Below are 27,612 nucleotides of genomic sequence, written 5' to 3'. Positions count from 1 at the left end.
TACAATTCAATTCTTTTGTCAAATAACCCACGCTAGCAATTGATGACAATCTTTTCTTTGGCATTATAGATCGCAGGCCCGGTGGTGGTATAGCGTTCGTTTCCAACCTGTGTGCAGACAATTTCCTCTACACCTTTCCTGGTGGTTGTTTGGGGCTGCAATGATTGTTTAATACATTGGCGGCTTCCCAATTTATCAGTTACTGTGGGTCCTAGCGTGTGTTAAGTTTGAGCACCGTGGCTTTCTGTGCGCAGTGATATAAAGAGGGCCACGATGCCATCCCCTGAGATGGCTGCCATGATGAGTGCTGCACAGATGGCCGCTGCCGAGCCCCCCAAGCCCACCGAAACCCCGCCTGTGGCCGCCATTGACCTCAGCGAGTACAGCCAAAAGATCGTGGTAAGCATTCTAGAGGTTTTGCGGCCCCACTAGTAACCATCCATAGATGTGTCTGCACAGTTTTTCGGTTTCTAGGAAAATAGGTATAGAGCGGGAGCCCTTAAAAATTCACAAAATGGCGAACAAGTCCCTTAAGTTTACCGAGAATATAGCACCACGTGAACCCTAAATCCCTAATATAATTCTGCAGATGACTCTTCAAGGTTGGGAGTTGTACAGGTTCGTTGAATAGGTGCAGAGAAATGATTTCATTCAGGTGCCCCGAACGTTCATTATACAATTCTGTTCTCAATTTCGATTTCCCACCTGTAGTGCGTGTAGAAAAGCTGGTATAATTCGTTTAACTGCCAGATCGTGCTTCTGAGTGAGATTGGCTTGTATGAATCAAGCTTGAGCCCTGGTGACTTTAGCCTATTCTTACATAGAAGAAAGCAAAGAATAGTTTTATGAAGGGTTATCGAGAAGTCGAAAAACCACCCACGCTTGAAGAGCGGCTTCAGTTCTATGAGTTGTTCACCTAGATTCTTTTCATTGCTTTTAAGTGTAGTTTGGTGCATGAGTTATCTGAATATTTAACTGCAATTGATTCTTGCCACACCTCAAGACGGGTCCTTATAGAGCAGTGAAACTTTAAAACGTTTAGTCAAAAAAAAATGTGGGCACTTGAACAAGATTTATTGAATAAAGCATGTGCATAGAAGGTGGATTTAATGATTTGAGATCTTATGAACTTTTGAAGTTTTCGCTTAAGCAGACCCCATACTGCCTAAAAGTGGTTTTAAAAGTGCTGGCTTTTAAATCTAAGGCAAGATTAGCGTCGCAAGCGAGCGAACATATCATTGTAAAAGTTATTGTATGTAAAAATGCTAACACGATGAACAGTGCCACAGATGTTGGTAGCCAATTCTTCAAAGTTCACCCAGAAAATTATAATAGCAGGAAACACTGGATGTAGAGCGCCAGAATCGCTTCACAAAATCTGTGGAAGCGACCCATTTGGAGGGTGTGAGAGGGCACACTTCAAGCGTTACCCTTGAAGGAAATAGGTAGTAATGATTTGCATATACCAAGGATTGCATTATACCTTCAGGAAAAGAAAAATGCGATTAACGGTCAACTTCTAACTCAGCGCTCGAACCCTCCATTTTCTGTAATTAGATTTTATATGTCTTGGAGATGACAGTAATGCTTAGAGGCATGTTTAAGCAAGAAATGAATTTCTATATGCACAAAGGTGTAGTCTAGCTTTATTAAGCTTTAACTAGATATAAATATCGTTGTTGTTTATTCCATCAGTGAGGTTATTTGTGGTTTGCATCAGCACAATTTTGGCCGGAAAGAAGTAAGATGCTAAAAACATTTAGAGAAATGCTTTGATCCCTGATATAAAATTATCTGTATCTTGAGTGTACGTGCTTTGAACAACTCTACACAAATGGTGCTTTTGAGAAAATCAAGGCTACAGGGAAATGTTTTGAAGCCTGTTTCTGAACATTACGTCAATTTAGTCCGTCAAAGCAGTCAGTCGCACGGAGTGTTCAATAAACAACAAGTGATATAGGCTTGCTTCACAAGAATGTATTATAAATATTATTTTATAATTATTACTATTATTATTGTCTTAATATTAATATTCAGTGCTTATTGTATATCCCTAGTTTGGTACTTCCACTTAATTAAGCGAGTACAGTGAGCTCCCGTTAAGGAGAACTCGGTTAAGAGGAATTCTCGCTTATGCCAAACAACGTGGGAACGTTTGTTGGTTTTCCATAGACCCAGTGCAACGAAATACACGGAAGTCGAACAGGTTCGCACATGCTATTCGGTTAAGACGAACAACTTTCGGGGTGGCAATTACTGGTTGCGATTCTGGGTAGCGAATATCGCAGTCTTGGCAGGGTGGAGCGGGCCATTCACGCAATCAGAGGGAAATCAAAGTAGACAAACCTACAGCGCGAGGCAACTTTTTTTGGTTCGTTTTTGGTCCGTTCGTAAAATACCATAAACAATTATAGTATCGTGCTCCGCACTAGCTGTCACTGCGAACAGAAAACATGGGTCGTCAACCTATTTTTTGAGTTCTTGCTTGTTTGGTTTGTTTTGTGTGAATGAAAAACAAAATCTGGCCGTGAACCTCATGGAATCAGATTTGTTCACCTTAATTAAGAGTATAAAATAAAGCGAAGCTGCTAGAGGACTGGGAGGGATATACTATGCAGCTTATGGGGAAGGCTTCTCAAGGACAGAATGGTTACTCTTGCACAAACTAGGGCAGGTCTGCATGCTTCTGGAAATGGGCAAATTTGCCGAGTTGCATTGTTCCAAAATACCGAAATACCAACAAGTCGTGGGAGCTCATTTGTTGCATGCTTTGCCATGCAGAGTTTCCTGGCCCGCAACTTCTACAACATGAAGTACATCGCTCTTGTTCTGGCTTTCTTCATCAACTGCATCCTTCTCTTCTACAAGGTGATCATCTCTCAACGTTCGTCTCGTTACAAGCAATGCTAAAATGTGGAAACCCTTGGTCACTCTTTTTGTGAACACTGCACGGGGCATGCAACGAGCACCTGATAACATTAAGGCGGGTATTGTGTGCAAAGTTGTCCGCCGCCAGAGTGGTCCAGCCGTCCAATGCCACTGGTTATTTGCGTCTTTCAACTTAATGTAGTGTGTAGTTACTGCCCAGCAGAACAACTTTACTTCTCAAAGCGTCTCATTTAGATGTTTTGATTGATAGCAACACAAATACCTGACAAAAAGTGCGCTGAAAAACCGCAATACGCAAGGCCAACACACAATGCAACGAAAGCACTGCAGTTTGGGCTGGCTTTATTTGCCAAAAATGGTATGCATGCTCCAGTGTGCAGAAGCGGTGTCGAATTTGGTATACACTTCATTTATGAAAAAAAACTGCACAATCAAATCTTTTGCCCTAAAGGAGAGGATTGATAAAGGTCAATCTATATTTTTGGGTGCCACTGTTTTTGCAGTGTAGAAACAGCGCATTTACGGATACACGCGTTAGCGAAAAGTTCACAGTAGGCTTCATTGCCATACAATGTGTTTAGAAAAGAAATTCTGGCAAGGTCCTTGGAGGCGTTGCCAAATCACTCCCCTACCCGGCTGGGAAAATCAAGACAGACTGATCAGTTGCAGTTGCGAAACGACACCAGCGAGGATTGCTGTTCTGGGTGGGAGCAGTCTGTCTTGATTTTTACCCAACCGGCCAAACCGCTTCCGCTCACTGACTGGCCAGCGTCACTATCAATAATACACAGTGACGCTTGCCAGTCAGTGAGCGGAAGTGGTTTGGCCGGTTGGGTAAAAATCAAGACAGACTGCTCCCATCCAGTACAGCAATTCTCGCTGGTGTCGTTTCACAACTGCAACTGATCAGTCTGTCTTGATTTTACCCACCCGGGTAGGGGGGTGATTTGGCAACGCCTCCAAGGACCTTGCCATGATTCCTGCTGAGTTTATTCTACAACATGTGCAAAATTTGTTTTAGGCAGGTAGGAGGACACAATACATTGGAAGAACGTGCAACTGTTATTATGAAAATTTTTTTCAGATTCTGTTATTTAACAGGAACGGCCCCAAATTTCCTTCCAAATTAGGCTTGCCCTTAATGGCGATCTCATTAGTGAGAGTTTTCATGGTAATATTATTACCCCGTTATTGGCGGTGTTTTGTTTGAGCATTAGGACTGAGTCTAAGCTGCTCATGAAGTACTGCCGTTTGTGCTTTGAAAAAAGGTGAATGCTTTAGGCACCCATGAAATTAATGTGTTGATATCGTTTCACGAAAAATAAAATGAGTGGAAAAATTCTGGCTCCACGCTGGTAGATTTAGCCTACCTGTTTGGAAAAGTATACTGTGTTAATTTGTATTGTTATAAACAGGTTTTATTATGGAATACCATCATTCTTATGCGACAGCACACAACTATTTGCAAGGACAGTGTGATTTGTTAAGCACTTCATGTGGTGACAAGAAAAGGGAAATTCGAGCTTGTTTAATTTACAGGTGTCGACGGGTGAGAGTGCTGCCGACGACGACGTGGCTGCCGCCGCAGAGGCAGCCGCTGAGGCTCTCAGCGATGATGAGGGAGGAGTGGGTGGACTAGCCGAGGTGCTGGCGAACGCTACGGAAGCCCTATCAGACGCAGACGGGAGTGGCTCAGACGAAGAGGTGGAGGAGTGGGTGATAATCGAAGAGAAGCTCTTCTATCTCGAGCCCATCATCCGGTTCATGGCCCTGTTCCACTCGCTGGTCTCCTTCTGCATGCTCATCGCCTACTACCATCTGAAGGTGAGGGGGTTGTCGGCGTAGGCACTCTATACGTAGTGAGAGCTGGGGCGTGTGAGAAGAACGTGGTATAGATGCTGTGCATGTAAAAACAAGGATGTTTTAAACCGAAGTTTTATATGGCTAGCCGAAACGTAGGTCTGGTCGTGACAGAAGACCAAAGACCTCCAGATCCGTCTTCTTCCGTAAAAATAATCTTCTTGGGGGCCATATCTCCTAAGCTGCGAGGGGAGGCATGTTGTAGAATGGTGCAAATTGGTGAGGATACGGCAAGAAGAAAGTTCGAAACTGTGGAAAGCGTGAACTGCATGCCGGTGTCTTTATGAGCGTTGCTGTTAGCGGATAGTTAATAAAGAAGGAAGTAACTGTAACGGTGTTTCATGTTACAGCTACTTTGTAAAAAGTAACAGTGTTACAGTTTCAAGTTCCTGTAACCCTGAAGCAAATATTTACAGTACTAAAAAATGTAACTTGTTACCAGTAACGCATTACTAGTAACTAGTTACCGACCAAGACTATTTCCTGTTAAAGAAACCAGCCCACAAGGACAGTGGCAAGAAAAGAGGGAGCAAATACCTTGGGGCACTTAAATCTGATGCTTTATTGGAGAAGCAAAAAATGAGGCCTAGAAAGAAGAAAACCGCGTCGTTTGATTTCTGTGGTGGTGGCTGCTTTACAGATGTAGGCGAAGACAAATGTCACCCGTGTGTCGAGATTTCGCCTTATGTTAAGTGTCTCTAGGTGGTGAAAATTATTACAGTCCCCTCCACTAAAACGACCCACCAAGCCCACGTGTGGCTTCGTTACGTTCAACACCCAAAAGTTGAATTCAAAAGCAAAATGATCCACGCGTGTCAAGTGCGGATGCCGTCAGAAATAATTGGGAATGAACGGAATTGCATTTTAAGTTTGTACGGTCTGCAATAAAGGAAAGGTGACTTTTGGGCAGTGTCAATAAATGTTGGCTTGTGCAAGTTAAAGTCACGCAGATTGTTTCATTACATTATGTTTTTTTTCTGAAAGACCGTCACTTCTGAACGCAGCACTGTCCTTCTTCTTCTCGCCCATGTTTTTGTGTGCCATTATTCTCAAATATGAACCATGATGTGTTTGAGATTGCCTAAAAACAGCTGCTCTGATTCATTAGGTCATTAGGTTCCTAAGAAAAAAGCTTTATTTTTGGATTTTATATGGCATTGCACTACGTCCACCGTAAACGTGGATGTTTATCGCTGATTGCAGGTTCCGCTGGCCATATTCAAGCGGGAGAAGGAGGTAGCGCGAGCCATGGAGTTCGACGGCCTGTACATCACGGAGGACCCGGCAGAAGACGACATCCGCACCCGCTGGGATAAGCTTGTTATTAGCACCAAGTGAGCAAACTGACCACTCCACTCATACCCTTACGGCAAGCGGGTGCGCTTTTTGAGCCGTTACCACAAAGTGAGTGCTCGGCAACTAACGGGCTTATGAAACATGCGGTACACGAGACTTTCACCAGAGCGAACAGTGGCATCCCGGTATGAAACCTGGTAGCCGACTGGCGTCGCAGAGCTCGCGAAGAGGGTGCGAAAGTGGTTCTATGCGTCTGCGATGACGCTGACCCGCATACCCGGACTGGGTAACTGCTCTACTATAATTGTCTATTGTTCATAGACCAATGTGAATGAGGTGCTGGCTGCATCCACAGTAAAATATGCCAAAAAGTATATAATCAATGCATCTGAGCTAATTGCCTACGTTTGGTTGCCGGTTTACTAATGTTCCCCCCTTTAGGTATGTAACAGCACAACCTGCCGGAGACCGCATGACAGGGGGCGCCTGTTCTGAATCTGTTTTTGTTATATTATAAAATAACTAATCAATGAACCGGAATTGACAAAAACAGGGAAACGTAACTGCAGATTTGTTTGTACCTTTTGGAATGCCCCCCTCATTTATGACCCTGCCACGGGGACTGTAAGGTTTCTATGAATAATGCAGCAGCATGCACGACATAAGTTTATGTGAATAGCTTTGCAGGAAGAACTAAGCATCGCCTAGATAGCCTAATCAGTAAGACGTAGAAGACGTAATTGGCACACATAGGTTTGGTTGCTGCTTTGGAAGGGTGCTGGCTGCGTTCCTACCATATAAACGTAATGGCACTGATGAAAATATACAAAATTATACTATTTTCATGTACTTTTGTTGGCGATTAGTGTTCGCCAATTAGTAAAATGAAAGTTAGCATTCAATATGATCACCCGTGAGGGCTCACAACTTTCAGTCGAAGAGGCGGCCTTTGTGTACTGCATTGATAGATTTCCTGTAATGAGCCTCTTTTTCTCTAGTGACTGTGGGACGGCAAGGCAAAAAGGTGTTTAGGCCAGCTTGGGGATTGTTCATGTTGGGCCAATTTAATCCAGCACTCATTTGTTCGCCTGATTATGTGGTTAGCCACACACGAACTTCATCGAGAGCTGGAAATAGACGCGTGAGCTATGCCTCGTAGTGTTAGTTTGGTTTCACGTCCAGTGGTGGCGTTGTTTGTACTCTTGAAATTCGTATCACAATAATTATCGGACATTAGAAGTAGTGGGCCTCTACATTTTTGTTGATCAATAATTTTTTTGGACAAGTCTGTCGTGATCTTGCGCAGTGTGGGGATGGCAGATCTTACCTAAAAGTATACCGTTTAGGATATAAGAAGAAAAGTCCATGACCCCTCAGTTTAGCACAGGAACGAGTTTGCTTGTAGCTAAAGCCATTGTATAATTTTTGGGCATGCATTAGTGGATAGATTTTCGCAGCAGTACAGTTAAAAATATAGCGCCCACATTCGCACTACGCGAAACGAGCCTCGTTCTTAAAAACATTTGATGAATAAATAGCAGCACAGAACACTTGCGGTTAATGTAGTTATGCTTCTATGATATTTCACGAGCCAGGCTTGAACAGTCTCCAGTTGATGGGTCGTTAACAGAATTTGCCTGCCTGTAAATACATAACAAAATGTATTTTTTGTTGTTGACACTTTCTGATTATATGGGCGCAGTTTATTTACGAGAAGATACAGCTGGCGTACAATATTATTTCCACATGGTCGGTTCAGGAAACGAAAACACACCGAAGTTGCGATGAAAAATGCGAAACATGAAGGCTATTACTTTGTTTTACTACACGGGAATGAAGCATTTTACGTGTGTAGGTAATTAAGTAAGCATTCCTGTGCCATTGCCACAATTTCATTCCAGAAACTATGTATTTCATTTTTAGAATTGGCAGTAGTGGAGTATTTGCTTCTTTTTAAAATATTGAATTTGTTCGCACATTTAAAAGTCCGTCATGCGTTTATGTACAGTAAAACAAACACCAATATTAAGAAGTGGCCTTTGATCTTAACTGATTTTAGTTCTAGTATATCAAAATTTTTAGCGCATGAAAAGATCTCTCAAAGCACCTTACCAATTTCCTAGAGACAGCGATTCCCGTATACACTATGTGTTCAGTTGCAAACCCTTACGTCTTGGAATATGGTTTCATGTAACAAAATCACTGCAGTTGTGAAGGAGGAGAAGATAATTCAGGCTTTCGAATACTTTACTGCGATGAAGTAGTACTAAATCAAGGAAAGTTTCGACATGTCTTATTTTTCGCGACAGTTGACAGGTGAATATTTATGCTGCCCGTTTCTGCATTTCGTCAAAGTACTGAAATTTAATAAACGTAATTCATTATGGGTTTATTGCAGGTCATTTCCAGTAAACTATTGGGACAAGTTTGTCAAGAAAAGGGTAAGTAGTCTTTGTTGGCACGTTATGTCTTGCACATTTCTATAAATTCATGGTTGTGAGCACCACATATAAGGATTTTGTTAGTATTTGGCGGAGAATATGCAGTTGCTTATGAACTATGGCTACAATACCAGATGTACAAACAAGGGCTGCAACAAATTTGCAGTTTGTGAGCAGACATTTACGGCTCGGATATGAAATGTTCGTTCAAGTAAATTCTCGTTTTTGCTTCCTATGTTTCAGCTGACTTGCCTTCAACTGTAGCTTTTAATATTCTGACCTATGGGCTATGATATGTAAAAAACAAGAAAACACCAGAACCAATCCTGAACTGAAGACTGCGCATGTAAAAGCGATTCTGAGCAATCCTCAAATCAAGGATTCTGATAGCATTTCTAAGCGGAGCTATGTTACCGCAACAGTTCCTTGGAGGATGCTCAGCACATATATTATATCCACATGATGCGTTAGGCATGCTTGGTAGCTCTTATGGAGGTCAACAGAGGTGCTACTGCCCATAAGTTCTCTAGGGTGAAACACCGAGCACGTTCATAATGGCACGCGATTGCTGGGGCTTTGGCTTAGGCAGTAAATAAAATAGAGAAGAACTATGGCTGATTTTCGCTTGTTGACTTGTTATGATTGGTCTTGCAACAGGTGCGCCAGAAGTACTCGGAGACATACGACCCCGAGGCCCTGAGCAACGTACTGGGCTTAGACAAGAGCGGCTCCTTTTCGCAGGAACACGATGAATCAAGCGGGCTGTTTTCCTTGTAAGTTTAAGAGCCACAGCCGTCAAAATGTCAATGTATTGTGTTCCTTTTAATGAGGTGGATGGGTCAGCGTGTTTGTGTATTCGTGTTGGCATCAGCGTATACCCATTGGTGGTGTCGCGGTGCGTGTGTGGTAGGATAACTGTAACGAGATAACTTTCGCAGTTCGAAGTGCACGCAGATCCAACCCAGTGCCTGTATTCAGAGAGAGAAATCAGCGACAATCTGTTGGGAGTCTTTTCTGATGACTAGCAGGAATGTCCAGTTTCCATTTCACCTCCACGGTGTGCTTTCTCTGAAAAGGGGAAGAAAAATTCACCACAGCTTTCAGGTTCTTTTAGAACTGCAAACAATATGACAGGAGGAATAGTACTGCTTCTCCAATTGCACTGTGACCCACACATGACGCATAACACAAGGGTAAAGGTGGTGGACCTAAACTAAAATGGTGAATGCCACAGTATTCTATCTGTGTGGTCGTTTGCAAGGACACCTGGTTGTGTGGACGTGACCCCTACATGGTTGGGAAGATTTGGCGTGGCTAATAGTAATAATTTACATACAGGGTGTCGGTCGATTACTGCAAGAGGTACGCATTTCATCATAAACTTTTTGCACCGGCTTCTTGTACAGGCCGGTTTTATGTATAAGAAAATAAAGTTATCGGGCTCAGATCTTCAGAAAAGGGAAAAAAGATTTTTCAGCATTAAAATTTTTTGTTTGGTGTTGATTAGAGTTACGTCAGCCCAAATCTACCTTAAAATAATGATGGTCAGCGTTACACATAAGGTAGTGGGTGAGGCTTGTGAACTGTGAGTGAAGCATTTGTGAAATTCACTATAATTGCGTCACAACTTAGATGTAGATGTCAGAGGTACGTGTTGCTAAAATGACCAATGACGCGGACACTGAAGGTGGAAAGGAATAAAGACTTGTTGGTGAGCAATGGCGAATGAATGCCACGAACCAACGGGATACATGGAATTAAAATGTAAACTAAACAGCTGACTCGTCACCTGCGCCACAACTCTTCTTGTTTGATACCAGTACATAATCTGGCCTGTACGTACGCACGAACAGGTTCGTGGTGGATATAAATTACCCGAGTTGAATGTGTGGACTAACTATTTTCAGTAGCTCTTCTCCTTCGGAAACAGAAGAAAGCTCACCAAGAGTATTTAGGGTATTTCTTCCAAAGATAGAAAAAAATGTCTACTTTCATTGAAGAATTTCTACGTATCTTCTTTCTAAATAGGTCAAGACATTGGATGTATTCAAAATAACCGTGTTTCATGGAACACTTCCCTTTTTTCCAGCATCACAAATGTTGATTGGAAATACCAGATTTGGAAGTCCGGTGTCACAATCACTGACAACGTGAGTTTTATGAAATACGCTTAAAATATTTTGTTTTCATGTTCGATTCTAAGTGAGAGAAACCAATGTTTGCACAAGCGTAAGGAAACTCAACCACTGCTCCGCAGTTTGAAAAATTTTTAGTGCCTAGGAACAAACTTACTAGTAATGGATACATTCTTACTGCATCCTTTGGTTGTTGGTTGTTTGTTAGGAGGAAATGTTTTGTTATGCTACTGGCCGATGTACCAATGCTTTTCTTGAACGACCTGCCTTACCAATAAGTTATATATACGGCTAGCTTACCTTTTTTTCAACAGTGGACAACCTAATTAGGAAGTGATAGGTATGGACTGCCAGTTAGTAAACAGCGTCCGAACTTTATCAGTGAACTCCTGAGAAGGGGAACTCTCTTTTGATGTATTTCCCTACTCACCTAAGATTTTTATTCTTGTTGGCTATTGGGAGCTGACTAATAGATAATGCGCTTTACTCATGCAAGTACTTCTGCACGTTGTGAAGTTGAATGCTACTCAACATTTCGCATGGGTGGCCCGCTCATTATTTTTTTAGTTTACATTGGAGCTGGGTATGCGCAACTTGTAATAATTCTAGTGAATCTCAGGTAAAGAGGGGCACGCGCTTGTATTACGAATTATATAACCCAGAATAACAGGCATATTCAGTTAATGCAACAGGTAAAGATGGGCATGTTCGAAATTAGTTGTCACAACTTAATTTCCTAGAAACTTGTATAAAAGTTGTGGTATGCAAACAATGGCACGCCCTTAGTTTGAATAAATCCTGGCCTTAGAAAACGCTAGATCGATGTTCGAGGAAGCAAGAATCGGGCTACTCTACATAAAGAGTTAATGAACAGTGTTTGGTTACTCTTGGAGGGGCATCACACAGCCCAGTGTCACCGCTGGCTATGAACTGTTTATTTAATAATGTGGTATAACATTGACAATTTATGCTCCGGTTTGCTTCGCGATTATGGGATTTCTTGTACTGCACCAAGATACTGATTTAGGATACTGTATTTCACGCAAATGTGTGCACTTTCAGCCAGTTTCTGATACAGTTGATCTCCCATGACTCAGTTCGACTTTTATATTTTATGGTTCTGAAAGAATGGTTAGGCTTGTGACAAACTTTGTTTTGGGCGTTTCTGGAATTACAGACAGCATGGGCTTTCTGACTATGGTAAACCCAGTTTTAAAAGATTTTCTGGTGGTTAGACGGCACAGTGTGTGATTTGGAGAATTCGCAATTACTGAAAGTGGAAACGCAGTGGAGAAAGCCTTACAACAGAATTTTGGTCGATGTTTTCTGATTACAATTGAGCGAAGGCAGCGAAAAACTTGGCATTGGAAAGTCGTGATGCTTTTCCCCAAAGTCTCTCCAGTGTTTGGGATCTTTTTTATGATCCATGTTTGGGCTCGTTGAGGGAAATAAGAAAGGTCAGTATATCTGAAATACAGAAAAAATTCTCATTCTGGTAAAAACCTTACGAGCGACATTTTCATTGACCTACAAATATTTTTTCATTTTACCATTGCCCAAATGCATCTGTGCAAATTAAGCAGTTATACTTGACATAGGGAAGCGAAGATATATCATTTGATAGAATTGAGTGAAAGCCATCTAACACCAAGAAAATTACTCAATAAGCTATTATCAATAATTAATTTCACATTTGGCGGTTTTGGGTCTAGGCGGATTTGATCAGACGGGTGGGGAGCTATCGTAAACACAATATCCACTTGCAAAAGCATGTGCTCTAACCAATTCTCTTTAGAGCCCTTTTTGCTTCGCTCCGAGCACAAACTGTAACAAAGAGGAAAGCTTATTATGTTTGTGAGCCCTTGTTTGTTTTGCGACTTAGGAAGCCATTGCCGCTCCGTCTATTTTTGTTACAGGCGTTCCTGTACAACCTGTGGTACTTTGTGTTCTCTGTGATGGGCAACCTCAACTTCTTTTTCTTCGCCGCTCATCTCCTTGACGTGGCTGTCGGATTCAAGACGCTTCGCACCATCCTGCAGTCGGTCACACACAATGGCAAGCAGGTGGGTAGCACACGGTTGAACAGAGGTGACACAGTGTGTACGTCCGCTAAACAATTGTGCAATGTAATCAGACTTATATCTGGAAGCAATGACGCATCATAGAGGAGGCTTACAAAGCATCCTTCTAGAAAATTTGAAAGAGGCACAGCTGCTACCTCTGACAAGACAGCTGAGAAATTTATTATCAGACATGGTGGGAGAAAATAAACCAGAATCGTATGTAAACTGCTTACAATGCGAACTGAGTGAATTTATAGGCAGCCTGTTTGTTCAACATTTCTCTTATAATTAGTGCAGACATCTACGGATGTCGTCGTCTACTGATGTCGTCTTGTGCAGCCTGTTTTGTCCTAATCTTTACCGCCACGACAAAATGCTCTTTAAAACTTTTCTGAGATAGCTTCCGCGTGTAGCTTTTCTGCCACATAAAATACCTGAAGAAAGTAATCCAGTCATGGCTGTTGAGTGTTTAGGGAAACACGCCGTAAAAAAGCTATAAATGGATGAAAGTAGATGATTATATCTATCTTTAGAAAATTTAATACTGGTTTAACCTGTGAGAAAGAATTTAAGTGAGACTCAGTATTTGTTCGACAGCATTCAGTAACTATTCTAAAGTATTAGGCAGTAAGCCTAGAATGAATAATGGCAAGGTAGAACAGAATCGTTGAGTAGAGTACCCACTCCGGATCAAGGTATCGCCGTTCAAATTGGGAGAGGAGTGTTGGCAAGGCATTACACTTACCAAAAAAATGTGGACATCCTCTTTTCCGGACTGGGTACCAACATTGGGTAAATGGAATAGGGAAATACATTGTGCTCGTTCCTGTGCTCAAATAACCATTTACTCAAAGACTTGACTTGGGAAATTGGTGATGTTAGAGGTTGGATGTCTATGAAACACGTTTGTTTCCTGCAGTGGAGACAAATGGTCTCCTGATGAGGGTAAGCACTCACAAGCATTGCACGCAGCGTTAGGTTAGGGTTAAGATGCGCGTTGTGTGGCAGGGGTTTAATGAATGACACCAGGAGAAGTGTACTAAATGGAAATAATTTTGCTAACACTTTTTTGCTAACACAAGGCTGGGCTTGTTTGTTCTTCGTGATTGGCATGCTAGACTGAGCATAATGGTTTCTATTGTGTACAAAATCTGGATATTGTTGTAGCCTGCATCAAAAGTAGCGTAATTGTTGCACAATAAAAGTGCAACAAAAGGAGGGGCATAACTAGCTTATACGAATTGTTATATAATGTGTGCAGTTACAAATAAGTTAAGGATAGGTTCTGGTTCAGGCTGATGCTCTGAACATGTTGTATGAGAGCGAAATTGAGAGCTTCCTAGATTTCGATGCGTGTGTTCATCTTGTTTTTATCTCATTTCATATGAAAAACACAACTATGAATTCAACCTAGAGTATCTGTAGCTATTTGGGTTCTGGGATTTTGCAGGGGATCAGGCAATGCATATGGGGCGTTAACCACTTCCAAATATTACGAACATGAAAGTAAGACTACTTGGCCCCTTTTCGCTGCAGAGCTGTGGCAAAGGTTATGTACTATGATAATGAAGAAGTACCAGTGTCTAGGCACCGACATAAGGTCAAAGTAGTCGACTAAAGCAACAAAACTTTTGAGATACTACTGTGCCCAGCAAGGGAATGTGTGTTGACACTTTCGGGTTGCAGGGCTTTGCAGTCAAACAATGTTGGATATCTTGATGCAGATACTTCATATTCTAGTTCTTTATATAGTAGTTATTGATACTCGTTAATTCCGGTAGATATTTAGTCGTTGGAGTTTTTGTTATCTTAATATGTATGTTTACTCACCTTTAATGGAGCATAACCCTACCACAATATTGCCAAGGAACAAGCGCCACGTTCTTTTTTGTAAAACTTTTTTTACTCAAATATGCTGTTGGCTTCACTTGAATCAATAATGCACTGTGGAACTTCGTTATAGCGAATGCTCATGTAGCGAATTATCGAATATAGCGAACTAAATAGAAAGTTTGTTTGGCCACGCTTCATTTTAATGACACCTGTTCTTTTTATAACGAAACCAAAACCTTGCGAGCCGCACGATATCGGCTATAACGACAAAATATTTGGTTCCCACAAGGCTCAAAAATCGACAGCTAGCATAATAAAAGCAAAATGTTAAAAAGTGAAACAAAACAACCGTTTTTTAGTAGTCCAAGTCCCTTACTATTGCGTGCACACCGTGAAAAACGTAATTCCGCTTAGACTGTGAAAGCCACGAGGCAAAGGCCATATCCTCCTTCACGTAAATAAGAAAGTTGGGCTGCTTTGCCTAACGAACTTTGTTCTATTGTAATTTCACTTTCTCACGTTCTGTTCTGTCTAGTTTGAAATGCAACAAGGAGGCAGATAAGGACTACCTCGTTGATAGTGGGTTTGAAGCCTAGAACAACGCATGTTTTTATCCAGGATTGTTGCCCGAGCCAGATTGTCGATTTTTTAGAGCCGTTTTTTACCGCTGCGGTTATAACGAATATCGAATATAACGAACTAATTTACTGCCCCGATACTACTCCGTTATAACGAGGTTGCACTGTATATCTTTTTTTTAAGGAAGGTTTTGTTACAGTCTGTGATTTTAGAACCTCCTTATGTATTGCCTACCTGTGCAGCGAATATGCTGCTTTGAATAAAATCGCTGACTGGAATTGAAAAAGGAAACCAACGATAAAATGACATTGTTGCTGGGTATTTGTTACTTCTGTTTTCCCTCACAGCTGGTGCTGACTGTGATGCTACTGACCATCGTAGTTTACATCTACACAGTAATAGCTTTCAGCTTCTTCCGCAAGTTCTATATACAAGAAGAAGACGAACAGGTGGACCACAAGTGCCACAGCATGCTTACGGTAAGTTACACACCTCTGCTGTTGCACCCCCCCGCTGGTTCAGACGAAAAAGCATTATGCTCCTGAGCCCAAGGATGTGGTTTCGATCCCCGGCCACGGCAACCGCTTTTCTGAAAAAGGCGAAAAGCAAAAAAGAGTGTGTGTCGAGGTTTCGGCGCACGCTAAAGGCCCCTGTGTAGTCGGAATCAATCCAGAACCCTCTGCTACGACGCTCTGGAACGCCCAGGTTAGTTTGGGCGCGTTGAACACAACAAGAAATCCCTCAATCAGCCTTTGCTGCCACTGCAGGGTCTCCTTTGAGTGCTTTAGTTTATCTTATTTGAGAGTTTGCACTAGATAAAAAATGAGTCCATGTGCACAAAACAAATCTCCATGTTATCACCAGATGCTTGCAACGGGCAAAAACTTTTCAAATAGCGGCCTCGGCTAGCCTTTCTGTATGAAATAAAATGTGGCCTATTGCGCTGCTGTGAACGAAAGCAGATATCTCTCTACTAATTATCACAGTTCAGTTTGGGGAGCACAAGAATTGCATGAATTTGGCTTTATTTTTCGCGACAAATTTGAACATTGTTTTCGTATAAGCGATACTTGAGTCCAGAGGATTTGTGATTACTTTGTATAAAATTGCCTATTGAGCAGCGTGATCAGGTTATTTGGATTACCACAGAATGTGTATGGTACCACTGTTGTAAATAAATTTATATAACAATATTGTCTCAGAGAGCATTTACAAGATGAGTTAGGCAGAATGCATTTTTAAGTCTGTAGAACGCAGATGTAAATAGGTTACAGATTTTATTCACGCAGAGTACACCTGAGGCCCCACAGACCACAAGTTCTACAAGCATAAACGTTGCAATATAGTCTACCTACCTTGAAGGTGGATCAATTTATATAACATAGATTGCAGGACCTCTATGATCGGATGTGGTTTACTCTACAAGTTTTTTTTACCTCTACAATTAGCATTTCCGTATAGTTTTTAAAGCTCCCTTGAGTCCTAATTGCAGATTTAAAGTAACAATCCAGCTGTTTTCTGAACCTTAGTTATTTCAAAACTGAAAAACGACTACTGGTGTGAAGCCTATATTAACACAAACACCTGAAACTGCTAAGAAAATTCCCCAAGTTTCCGCATGGTGACAGGCTAAGTGCAACCAAAGAATTACATTGTAAATGTCGCGCCTGTACTTGACGTGTGTCTTTTTCTTACAGTGCTTTGTATTCCACCTGTACAAAGGAGTCCGAGCTGGTGGTGGAATCGGTAAGTAGTGCGTATTGTATGGCAGCAATAAAACAGGCAAAATAGACAAAAAACAATGGCTTTTAGCCCGATAGACTGCAGACATCAGAACAAGAGTAACCACAGCTAGTGCTTCCCGTTGACTCAAGCTGCCCAAAGTAGCAGCACCACGAAGAACATGAGGACAGTATTTTTTTGTAATGGCTGGGTTATCGCACATCCTGTAGATGGTTGAAATGACAGGGCAAACTCTCTTTTGATACTGAAAAATTTTACTTTCTACATGCATGAGAACGCTGTTAGGATTTAAACGGAGGCTATTTTATATTTTGTGTAAACAACATAATATTGCAGGATATTCTGGCTTAGCAAAATGTAATAAAAGCTGTACACATTCATAGAACATGGGTATTTTGTTCTGCTTTGCCGAAACCTCAGTACCGAACCGCCGTTTCACGTGCCATGCGATACAGTTCTCTCAGGTTCATGTGTTCCAAGACTGCAGATGGTTAGGCACTTGTGCATGGAAGTGCTGAAAATGCAAAATGGAACAAATGTGAGGCAGTTGCAGCTAAAGCGTAACTTTTATTTGACAAAAGTTAGTGGAAGTATATTTGAAAGCGTGTACATTAATCTTGCTCAAACTACTAATGCAGTTCGGGCTTTGGTGGCACATGGGGGGAGAGAGTTGGGACGAATTCCTGTTCAGTGATGCAGAAAACATTTTTTTGGGACAGCCAACACTTGGTTGGCAACACATCAGCTGGCAGGGCAACTGTTTGCGCCCGTTTAATTTGAAGCAAACTGAACTATATAGCAAATACGGCACATTAAAAATCTATTTTCCCCTAGCAGTGCATTTTATTAATTTGGTGCTGCAATGCTGCACTTATTTTTATTGTTATGAAGTAGAAATAATATAATTATAATGCACCATACACGTCGTTTTTAACACTATATTGCAAGCAAGTTTTTCATAATCCTGGAATGGGACACTTCCTCGAACTAGTGACTTGCTTATTAAACCATTTAGATCAGCCATTCAAGTTCAGATTATCAGCTCGCAATTCCATATTTAACAATTTGTGCTACTCAATAAATTGGTAATTGCAATATTACCCCATGTGATCTCAGACGTACGATTTGGTAGGATCCTGATATTTGTAGGAAACACGCATTTTCTCTTGTATTCCTTTCCGGTGTAAGAAGTGATTTGTGCATTGCTACGAGGTTATTTTGACGACTTGCTTTGCTGTGCAGGTGACGAAATTGAGCCTCCAGATGGGGATGACTACGAGGTGTACCGCATCATCTTTGACATCACATTTTTCTTCTTCGTCATCATTATCCTGCTGGCTATCATTCAGGGTGAGAATACCCAGGTTTTGTGACTAAGGCTGCTTATTGGAGTGCCTTATTGTTACGATTTCCTAGGAAAGCTCAGATAACTGAAACATAGAGTCAATACCAATGGACCACCCCGGCTAAATGTTGACCTGACTGCCTGGACCATACAGACTCTACCTTATAAAAAACAAATAAACAAGTGTATAGTAATGTGTGAAAACTTAGAACACAAAGCGGAAAATTTTTTTTTTTTTTGTGATGGCGCACACTTGAGTTGGCTCGCCCAGCTAATACGCCAGTTGAAGTCAAAGGCAAGTATAAAATTTCCAGCTTCGCATGGCTTCCCGAAAATCTACCGAAGGAAAAGGAAGACACTTAGTATCGTTCAGAATTGGTTTACGGTAATCAAGTACAACATAAAGTTTATCAATTTAGGTGGCTTCTCATGGCATTGCTATCTGCGGTGTTAAGATTAAGGCGTAGTTATAACAGTTGTTCAGGTAGCAATATTGAACTTTTACGATGGCTGCTATCAAGGTGACTTATTTTCCAACGTTTTGATTGCCCACCATTCTGGCTGATGATCATAGTACTCTATCTTGCAAAAACGTTAAGTAAGGAATTTATTCTAATACTTGTTTATGCTTTGTGCTTTGACAGTATGCCTGAGAGGAACTTTTTTGGTAGTAGTTGTTGAACGTTTGAAGGCAAATTTATTAGGAAACCGGTTTCGTCGGAATGGTAAAAACACCTACGCAGAGTTTAATAAAGTTACTAAACATATAGCTTCTGCAGTTGGTTGCACTCCTGCAGCAGATTTGTTTGAAGCTTTTGAAGTATTCGCTGTGACTCAACTTGCTTCGCAGCATAATATAACCTTCTGTTATTTTCAAGTGTGCAGTTACGATTACCAACAAGTAAAAATGTTCAGGTACTCTGCTGAGAAACATCGTCATCATTCACCTAAGTCATTGGTTTGTGTTTTGGGCTCAGCATATCGTTAAACCACAATGATTGTATGTTGATTGCATGGCTAGGCTTATTACTCTGTTTAATATTACATATGTGAACAGCAGTTTTTTTGCCTTGTAAAATGGGGAGGCAATGCCTCAGCTCTGTAAGTGGAGCTGGCATTGAATATTGGTCCTTACGTGCTAGGCAAGTTCGTTTATTGAGTGGAAATACAACGATTCTGCGTGAAGGCCACTGTCTGTTGTGTACTTGAGTAGCAACACCTAATGTACAATTTCTCTAATGTTAAGCACACCTCAATCGGTTAAGCTTATTATTTTCCATTTCCTAATAGAGCGCTGTTTGACATGGTGTTCGCTTTCTAGGTCTCATCATTGATGCCTTCGGAGAGTTGAGAGACCAGCTGCAGAGTGTAGTTGATGACATGGAGGTGAGTTGTGTTAGAAAGTCTGTGCCTTTTGAATGAGAGACGAAAAAGTGCAGAATATTTTCGTATCCTTGTATCCTATCCTTCAAAGCTGGGTTAAATTTGATCCAAAGTTGTACTGACCAAAATAGGTGTATCATTGTGTCAGCATTGTCAGATGTCTGGTCATCTGAGATTAGACCACCTGGTGCTTTTCTATCAATCAAGAAAAGGCATTCTGTTTCCACCAATGTGTGAATTTTATATAGGTAATTGTTGTGAGAGATACTTATTCAAAATTTGGTATAGATATTGGAAAAACCCTACAAGTAGATGTTGCATGCCTTTAAGCTACCTAAGCTAAATTACAAGCATGCTGACTGGAGTATCAGAGCACGGAAATGCACGTATAGGGCATGCAATTCCTTAAAATGTTTGCAGAGTATATTTAGATCGGAAAATTTTCCTACTCCCGCCTGTGAAACGATTGAAGGGCGTGTAAAAAGAAAAGGATCAGTTTATTTGGTGTAAGCATTTTATATTTCAATCACTGTGAGGGACAACAAACCTGTTAGCATTTGCGTGAAGCATTGTGTGCGAAAGGTGGCCATCTTTTTCGCTCGAAATTGCCGCCCCTCACCCAGACATTGCAACTTCATGCGTGTGGGTGGCGTTCCTTTGCAGTCCAATTGCTTCATTTGTGGCATTGGGAAGGACTACTTTGATCGGGTGCCCCATGGCTTCGACACGCACGTTCAGAAAGAACACAACCTGGCCAACTACATGTGAGTAGCCGACGAACTATGTGATACAGGATATTATTAAGTTGTATTGGGAAGCAAGAGGTTAAAGGGGCCTTGAAGACGAAATTCAATGTTGTTTCACTTGATAGAACTAGCATTTTTGTAACTTGGACTCTTCATCGCAGCCATGAAATATGTTTTCTACACGAGAAAACGCGAGAAATGCTGCCAACTGTTCAAATTTTGCGCTAGAGTGGCGTGTTATGGGCTGGTATTGCGTAATATCGGTCAGCAATAGAAATAGTGGTTTTTAAGCGGGTTAACCACATGATAGCATTTAAGTGATACGATGAAACGAAATTACAGGCCGCATTATAAATCCCCAGTCACGTATCTTGGCGGTGGCTCAATTGATCTCGTACCACTTGCACAAACAAGAATCTCTGACGCGGTACAGAAATTGCCAGAAAGTGACTAGGGATTCGCCATTACTGCATCTGGCTTCACTAAAGTTTTGTTATTAGCGTGATACCTTATAAATTTTGTTTTTGGGCTGAAACGTTCCACTCTATGAGCTATTGCTACTGACAAAGCATTAACCGGTAATGAAAGAGTCACAGAAGTGTTATCGTGTTTTGAATAATGAGTAATTATGAAAAGAGATGTGCAAAACACAAACAATTTAGAAAAAGATATAGACAACATCAGCACACGCCACGGTGGCTCAGGGGATAAGGGTTTGAGCTGCTGAGCCCAAGATTGGTGAGTCGAACGCGGCAATGGTGGGGTATTTTCTGATAGAGCTGAAATGCGAAAATATCCATATGTCGACATGTATGCTTATGTTAAAAATCCCCACGTGGTAAAATTAATTCCCTGAACTACAGCGTGCGTGATAACCCAGGGGTAGTCGCTGTGCCACTTGATTTAACATTGCATTCAGGGTGGGGGGTGGCGAGGCCCCAAAGTGTCCCATGATGTCTAGGGCTGTGACTATTACGGTTTCGTGGGGTTCCTTGTCAGGGTCCCCCAGCAGCTGCTCCCAGTGAGAACGGGAGGAAAAACAGGGAAGGAGTTGCGCGAAAACTAACATAGGGAGTGGAAGAGTGTGCACTGCGCGCCGCAATAGGAGCAGTGAGGGGCGGCAAATGGCTGTTGGTAAGTGTGCACAAAAAGAGTGCAGTGTAGGAAAGTGTTCGTAGCAGCCGCCACATGCGAACCATCGGCGGAGTAAGTGAAGGGTGCGGGGGAGGTAGGTTCCTGCGGTAGAGGCGGTAATGTTGCGTTATGTGCCTCAACGTAAAAAGGTTCAAGTGGGACATTTAGGTGATGCCGTGTGTAGGAGCAAAAGAAAAAGGGCCCGGGATATCAAAGCTCGGGCGTTTTGGCGTGCCGTCTCACTACAGCCTACGCTAATGTGGGTCAGAGACCTAAGTGGCATCGCGGGGTGGGCAGGCAGATTCTTGGGAACAAGTTTGAGGGCAGCAGTGGAAATGACACCTTTTATTTAATTTCATAGGACAGTTTGGGAGTGAAGGAAAATGATATGTGATGTAGGTAACTGACTAAGCGAAAGCGGAATGGTCGCTTCCTCCGCAAGTACGGAAGATGTAGTGGTGATTTTAGCTGAGACCGGAGGAGATGCTGGAGAAGCACGTAATGCAGCGAGTGCGAAAGTGGGATGGCGGGGTAGGTAGGCTCGGCGCATTAAATGCCACAATCACATCAGGCGACGTACCCGCTGGTTTCGCCCATTTGTTCTTCTAAAGTGTTTGTTTCGGGCACAGTTTCTTACAATAAAGTCATACCAAATCGCTCAGGCGGCTGTTTAAAGAAGTAATGTGCAGAAACCGATTCGGGCATACCAGGAAGTATGCGAAAGAAAGGCAAGAATATTCATGTTGCTCGAGTGCGTTAAGTTTAAATCTATCGTTACATTTTTCGTTCTCTATCGTTCAGGTTCTTCTTGATGCACCTCATCAACAAGCCAGATACAGAGTACACAGGCCAGGTGAGAAATGCTTTTTTCTGGAATTTTAGGGGGGTTGGATAACACATAATGCACTGCCAACTAAGTGGTGGCTTGGTTTCAAGTATATTGGTAGAAATGTTTGGCTGCCTGCCCTAACTTTGTATTTCTGCTAATGGGAGACCAGGAAGAGAATCAAGACTTTAGGATGCCAACGAAATGCTCCCGTCACAGGAATACATAGTATATCTGAATACTCAGCGCCAAAAATTTTACAGCTTCGATTTTTAAAGGGTATTAACATTTTTTTGAAGAGAAACAGCAGCGTGCTTTCCAAAGCGTTGATCAAACTACTGCCACATACAAATGGCTGTTCAAGCAGGAGGCAGTCCGTAAGATGTACTTTTATCTGGCAATGATCTCTATGCCCGGGGTATTTTATATGTCAAAGCTAACGAATTCGTAGCGCAGTGTTGGCAGCAGATGACCAGGGGTGCTAACGTGGCTCAGGTTTAACAGTAATCCGATAGAAGACTCTCTTGATGCAGTTTGCTTGGTGGAAGTATTTTCAAGTTGCAGGAAAACGTACTCTATATCTCGTCTTGTGCACTCTTCAATTTATAACTTGCTTGTGAACCATCTGACCTCCACCAAGATGTGATGACACTGTATGCCCAGTAGGTCACATGACGGATTCTGAATATTTAGTTGTGCCTTACGGGACACCTTGGGTATTTTGGGGATGATGAACGGTGAACCTTCGCACCTCAAATGCCCATTTCTAAGCTGTATCTAGCCGTGATGTACTCTTCAGAAATGAAAGGTAGAAAGCATAATGGTGGACTTTCAAGCACTGGTAAATTCTCACAGACTTGTCTGTCTACTAGCATGGAGCTTTGAAACCTTACTGAGCAGTAGGTCAAACTGAGCGCACTCCATCGTGGCCCTGCCTCTTACCATGTCATGCAGTCCCTTTAACCTCCAACAGGAAATGACGGCTGAGAAAAATTATGCCAGAGTCTTACTGAGCCCATTTATCTAGTGTTTTGGGCATGTGTCTGATATTATGCACCATGTAATGAATCGCCAAGGGTTATTTATGAACCTTTATATTGTGATCAGTGCCACAAGAGCCTGCCGCGGTGGCTCAGTGGCTATGGCGCTGTGCTGCTTATACCTAGCGGCTCTGGATCGATCCTAACTCCTGTGGCTGCTTTTTCTGATGGAGGTGAAAAGCAAACATACCTGTGCGTTGTGAGCTCGCACAGGTTAAAGATCGTAAGTATTCAGAATATTTCTAGAACCCTCCACTATGACACGCCTGATAACCCCGCAAACGCCACAATCAGTCAATCAATCAACCAGTCGGTCAATCGGTCTCCAGGCTGCCACGTCATGTTGCACGCTGAGATATGTAACAACAATACATGCTTGAGATTGCCTTTTTGAATGTTCAACATACTCATACTTTGCAATATGCTGTGCCTGATTGATGCATGAGTATTTTTGCGGTGCAGGAAACGTACGTGTGGGAGCTTTATCAAAAGCGTTGCTGGGACTTCTTTCCTGTGGGCGACTGCTTCCGGAAACAGTACGAAGATGAACTCATGGGCGCTGGATAACGGGCACCCCTGAAGAAGAAACACAGTCCCCTACCGCTAGCACTCTTCGCAATATTTTTGTATCAGAAAGAGATATCAAGCCTTGTTGGATGACTGGGATTCATCGCTGTTTGTTGTCTTGACGAAACTTGTTAAGCTTGTGTGCTAACTCATCCTGCAAGCAGCAGCTTTTAAAAATTCCAGAGTTTTGTAGGCAAGTGGTATTATTGGAATTAACCTCAAACTGATTAGCCACCCGTAAGAAGTATCATGTTATGTTTGTATTCGACCAGAGAGTACAACCATTTTAAAAAGTTAAAATGTCCATTTGCATTGCGTTTGGTTATTTATTAAATACGGACACTTTTAATGGCACGCCAGATAATTTAAGGATACATGAATTTAATACACGCCGAAGGTGTCCGGGCATAGTGCTTGATGAAAGTTCTCGTTCAGGTTCCACTGTTGGGTTGCCGGCTTGATATTTTGTAATCATTGCACCATATTTCAACAAACTCCCTTATCCTAGCGAAAGGTGCTCAAGGTTGCTTGAAGATAAGAGAAGGTGGTGCACCATGTTATCTGTCAGCGACAGCCAAGGTGAAACACGAGTCTTGGCTGTTGTAATTAAGGTTGTGTCTTCCATGTGATTGGGCGGTCGCGCCAGTTTATCGTGAGCGCTGAAAGATTTTGCGCAAAGACAACGCGCTAACAACAGAGGCGTCTTGGGCCAAAGTGTCGTTACGGCATTGATTGGCTTGTTGCATTTTGATCCCGTAGCAGCAGGGTTGTTTCGTAAAGCTAACGGGGCAGCAGGATTCTGACTTGTAGGTTTTCCCACTAGTGCGTGGCATGTGTTTTAAACTGACAAATTTCCTCAGAATTTATTCCCGACTTCGTTGGACAGTGCCTGGTTGAAGAACGATGTACATCTTTCGAGCAGTGTACTAGTTTGAAGTTGATCTTTATGGTTTAAATAAAAGATCACAGAGCTCGCTCGTTGTTTGGAATTTATTGTGCAATATTTATCAGGCTTTACACTGGTATATCAGCCCATTAATTTATACTTTGTGCAGGGGAAGGGATTGGTGAGAATGTCATAAAAGAGCCAAGGGGCCGTCCTTAATATTTCAGCAAGGCAACTGTAGGCACCTGTTCCTTAAAAGTTTTTTGTATCCTCTGCTATGCTTAGACTAGAAAACTCTGCAGACTGGGCGATTGTTCCACCTTTATGGAAGACTAATTCTGTATCATATTCACAGGTGACTGAAATGATCTTTCACGAAATAGCTAGAAACTGTAAAAACGCTGCTCATAGTCATGCGCGACGTGCTCGTCTTTTTTGGATATACCTGTATATCTAAGGCTTTATGAGAGCCGTTGAATGTGCGCAAATATTTTCAATAGAAGCTGCCTTCAAGTCAACTTAAAAAGTAAACTTGAACGATGTATATCTCGAGCTCTTTTTGTGTGACCTTAGCGCAGTATGGTAGTTTTTGCTTTTGGCAATGCTGCTTGACTCCGCCTTGCATGCTAGAAAAAACCGTTAGAAGCTGTCGGCAGCGTATGCGTAGGGAAGGCGTACTGTAAATATAAAAAGCAGCTTCCCGTCAGCGTTAATTGTGTTCCTTCAGAGTTGTGTTGTTCACCGGCTGCTGCCAACAAAAAGTAAGGTTGTCTTTGATTTTGTAATAAAAATTATCGTTGCCATTTTTTTCTCAACAACTAAATTGCTTGCAGCAATCATCTCTTGTTTAAAGTATAATGAATAAACCACCTACATCGCTTGGTTGCCTTGAAACTCGTTGTTTACGTATTTATATTCCTTTCAGCTTGTGTTTCACTGGTAAACAACACGTGCAAAAGCAGTGTGCAGTTTGCTTTCTTGTGCCTAAGTTTGACTCCCTGTTGTTTGAATGACGGTTCCTTCAAGCCGCGACTTTCGTCCTTTCCCGTTACGCTTTGCCCCGAGGCTGGCCGGTTTTCAATAAACAGTAAAATAACAAGGTTTTGTGTAGTGTTTTGTTAACATAATCACTGACGGTAAAATATATACCGCAGCCAAGCACGGCAGCTGAGTATTAAATATGTGTCTCTCGCGGTACACCTATTTTCCGTCCCAAGAAAAATGAGTGGCCGCGTTCAGAGTTCTTGGAAACTTGTTGGTGTAGTTTTAAACAATTTTCTATGCTGGAATTGCTGTAAGCAATCAGACCTCTCTACTGATTGCGTTAACATTCAAACTCCAAAAGAGCAAAACATAACATAAACAATGCAGCAAAAAACTACCATTCACTGGTGTGATGCAATAATTCAGAAAAAGACATTTCTTGCCGGTAATTGATGAAAAGGAACCGACGAAAAAGAAAGGACACAAAAAAGGCCAGGGGGCGTCATTGATTACGGTTTAGTAATATTTTCATTATTATTTGTTCCTTCATTTTTCTCATCTAGCAATAAAATATTTGCGATAATGCGACAGAGGAAGCTGGACGAAGCACGTAGGCAACGTACACACATTCACGCCGGGAACAGCGCATACCAGTTATAATTTACATTGCGGAATAACAATAGCACATAAAAGCTACAGATATAGCTTCGCCTTTATTAACATAGGTGGTATTGGCAGGTGTAATGAAGTATTCGGGGCTAATGCATGCTTGTGAACGCTTTCGTGCAGACTGATTGGCATGAAAATGGCTGCAGGGAGGGTGTGGGGAGCTCTATTTAGTTTGAAATACGTACAGCTCGGAGCACTTGTCCGGCAGTTATGAATTGCGGAAGAAGTGGTAATACAAAGGGGCCCTGCAGCACTTGCCATCGACTACTAGGAATGTGCTTTTGGGTAAAGTCTATTGTACCAGCAATCGCATCCCGCAAGAATTATGAAAATGCGTTCAGTATCACCGAAACTACACGCGAGTAGAAACCACGCATAATCGTTCCCTCTCAACTCGACGGCGGACAACGCGACAAAAGCTGCGTGGTCTTTACCGGAGAAGGGGGCGGCTCGCGGCATTCTCTTCCGCGGTCTTCGATATATGACATGCCGGGGAGTGTTCTCCTTTACTCCGCAACGTGGAGGGCTCTATTTCCGGTCTGGTGCAACAAAAACAGCAGGCATGGATGCCTGCTCGCAAGCACGTGCTCGGGCTGGTAGGGCGTTTTTGAGGCAATAAACGTTTCTTGTCGAGTGGTCTGGTTGAAAGGGAAGTATTCAGCTCATTACTCAAGCTCTGCGCGCACTCAAAACACAAAATAAACGTCAAAACTGTGCGTACAGGTTCAGGCATAGAAGAGGTTTGTACACAGCGCCTAAGACGGCGGATCGTCACAGGAAATGCGAGAAATAAGCTGCGAAGTTGACCAACGACTGACAATCGGACACCCATGGCCTCAAGATGTCGTTTAGGCCATGCCAGGAGTCCATAATGAGGAGAACTGAAGAGAGCGAGGTTGGTTTTTCCGCGTCTTTCGCAGCGATTTGCGCGCTCACCACTTCACGTGCACGCGTAATATTTGGATTGGCTCAGGTATTCCTGGCAGTGTAAGCTAAACGCCGCGCAGGTTTACTTGCACTGCTCAAAGAATGTTGCAGGGTCCCTTTATTGTGTAGAAAGATTGTAGTACATGAATAATTTAAGCGGAAGCACACTCGAGAACTTGCATGGAATATTTAACTAATCAATCCTGTCTATTCAAAACAGTCCAGGTGAAAATTCAAAATGTTTTTTTTTTCTAGCTGGAATATTG

The 27,612-nt window shown here is 42.2% G+C and overlaps 1 protein-coding gene across 6 annotated transcripts in view; it reads left to right on the top strand.

The window, feature by feature from the left end:
• The window catches only part of Ryr (Ryanodine receptor), a 405,814-nt gene extending 380,960 nt beyond the window's left edge, over nucleotides 1–24,854 (top strand). For all 6 annotated transcript variants that reach the window (XM_077672818.1, XM_077672817.1, XM_077672813.1 and 3 more), the window contains 15 exons: nucleotides 255–399; nucleotides 2,782–2,868; nucleotides 4,429–4,713; nucleotides 5,953–6,083; nucleotides 8,444–8,486; nucleotides 9,144–9,259; nucleotides 10,576–10,636; nucleotides 12,538–12,684; nucleotides 15,444–15,575; nucleotides 16,794–16,842; nucleotides 18,082–18,189; nucleotides 19,506–19,570; nucleotides 20,231–20,331; nucleotides 22,249–22,300; nucleotides 23,776–24,854. In XM_077672818.1, coding sequence (XP_077528944.1) covers nucleotides 255–399; nucleotides 2,782–2,868; nucleotides 4,429–4,713; nucleotides 5,953–6,083; nucleotides 8,444–8,486; nucleotides 9,144–9,259; nucleotides 10,576–10,636; nucleotides 12,538–12,684; nucleotides 15,444–15,575; nucleotides 16,794–16,842; nucleotides 18,082–18,189; nucleotides 19,506–19,570; nucleotides 20,231–20,331; nucleotides 22,249–22,300; nucleotides 23,776–23,880 — 1,627 coding nt within the window. In that variant the 3' untranslated portion in view covers nucleotides 23,881–24,854. The remainder of the gene's footprint in view (nucleotides 1–254; nucleotides 400–2,781; nucleotides 2,869–4,428; nucleotides 4,714–5,952; nucleotides 6,084–8,443; nucleotides 8,487–9,143; nucleotides 9,260–10,575; nucleotides 10,637–12,537; nucleotides 12,685–15,443; nucleotides 15,576–16,793; nucleotides 16,843–18,081; nucleotides 18,190–19,505; nucleotides 19,571–20,230; nucleotides 20,332–22,248; nucleotides 22,301–23,775) is intronic.
• Nucleotides 24,855–27,612: the final 2,758 nt, after the last annotated feature.

The sequence above is a fragment of the Haemaphysalis longicornis genome, unplaced genomic scaffold, assembly GCF_048455015.1.
Source record: "Haemaphysalis longicornis isolate Haplotype H1 unplaced genomic scaffold, Haemaphysalis longicornis Haplotype H1 scaffold_6, whole genome shotgun sequence".
In the NCBI taxonomy this organism is placed as follows: Eukaryota; Metazoa; Arthropoda; class Arachnida; order Ixodida; family Ixodidae; genus Haemaphysalis; species Haemaphysalis longicornis.
Note: the sequence above shows the minus strand (reverse complement) of the source record. Positions and strands in the feature narration are given on the sequence as shown.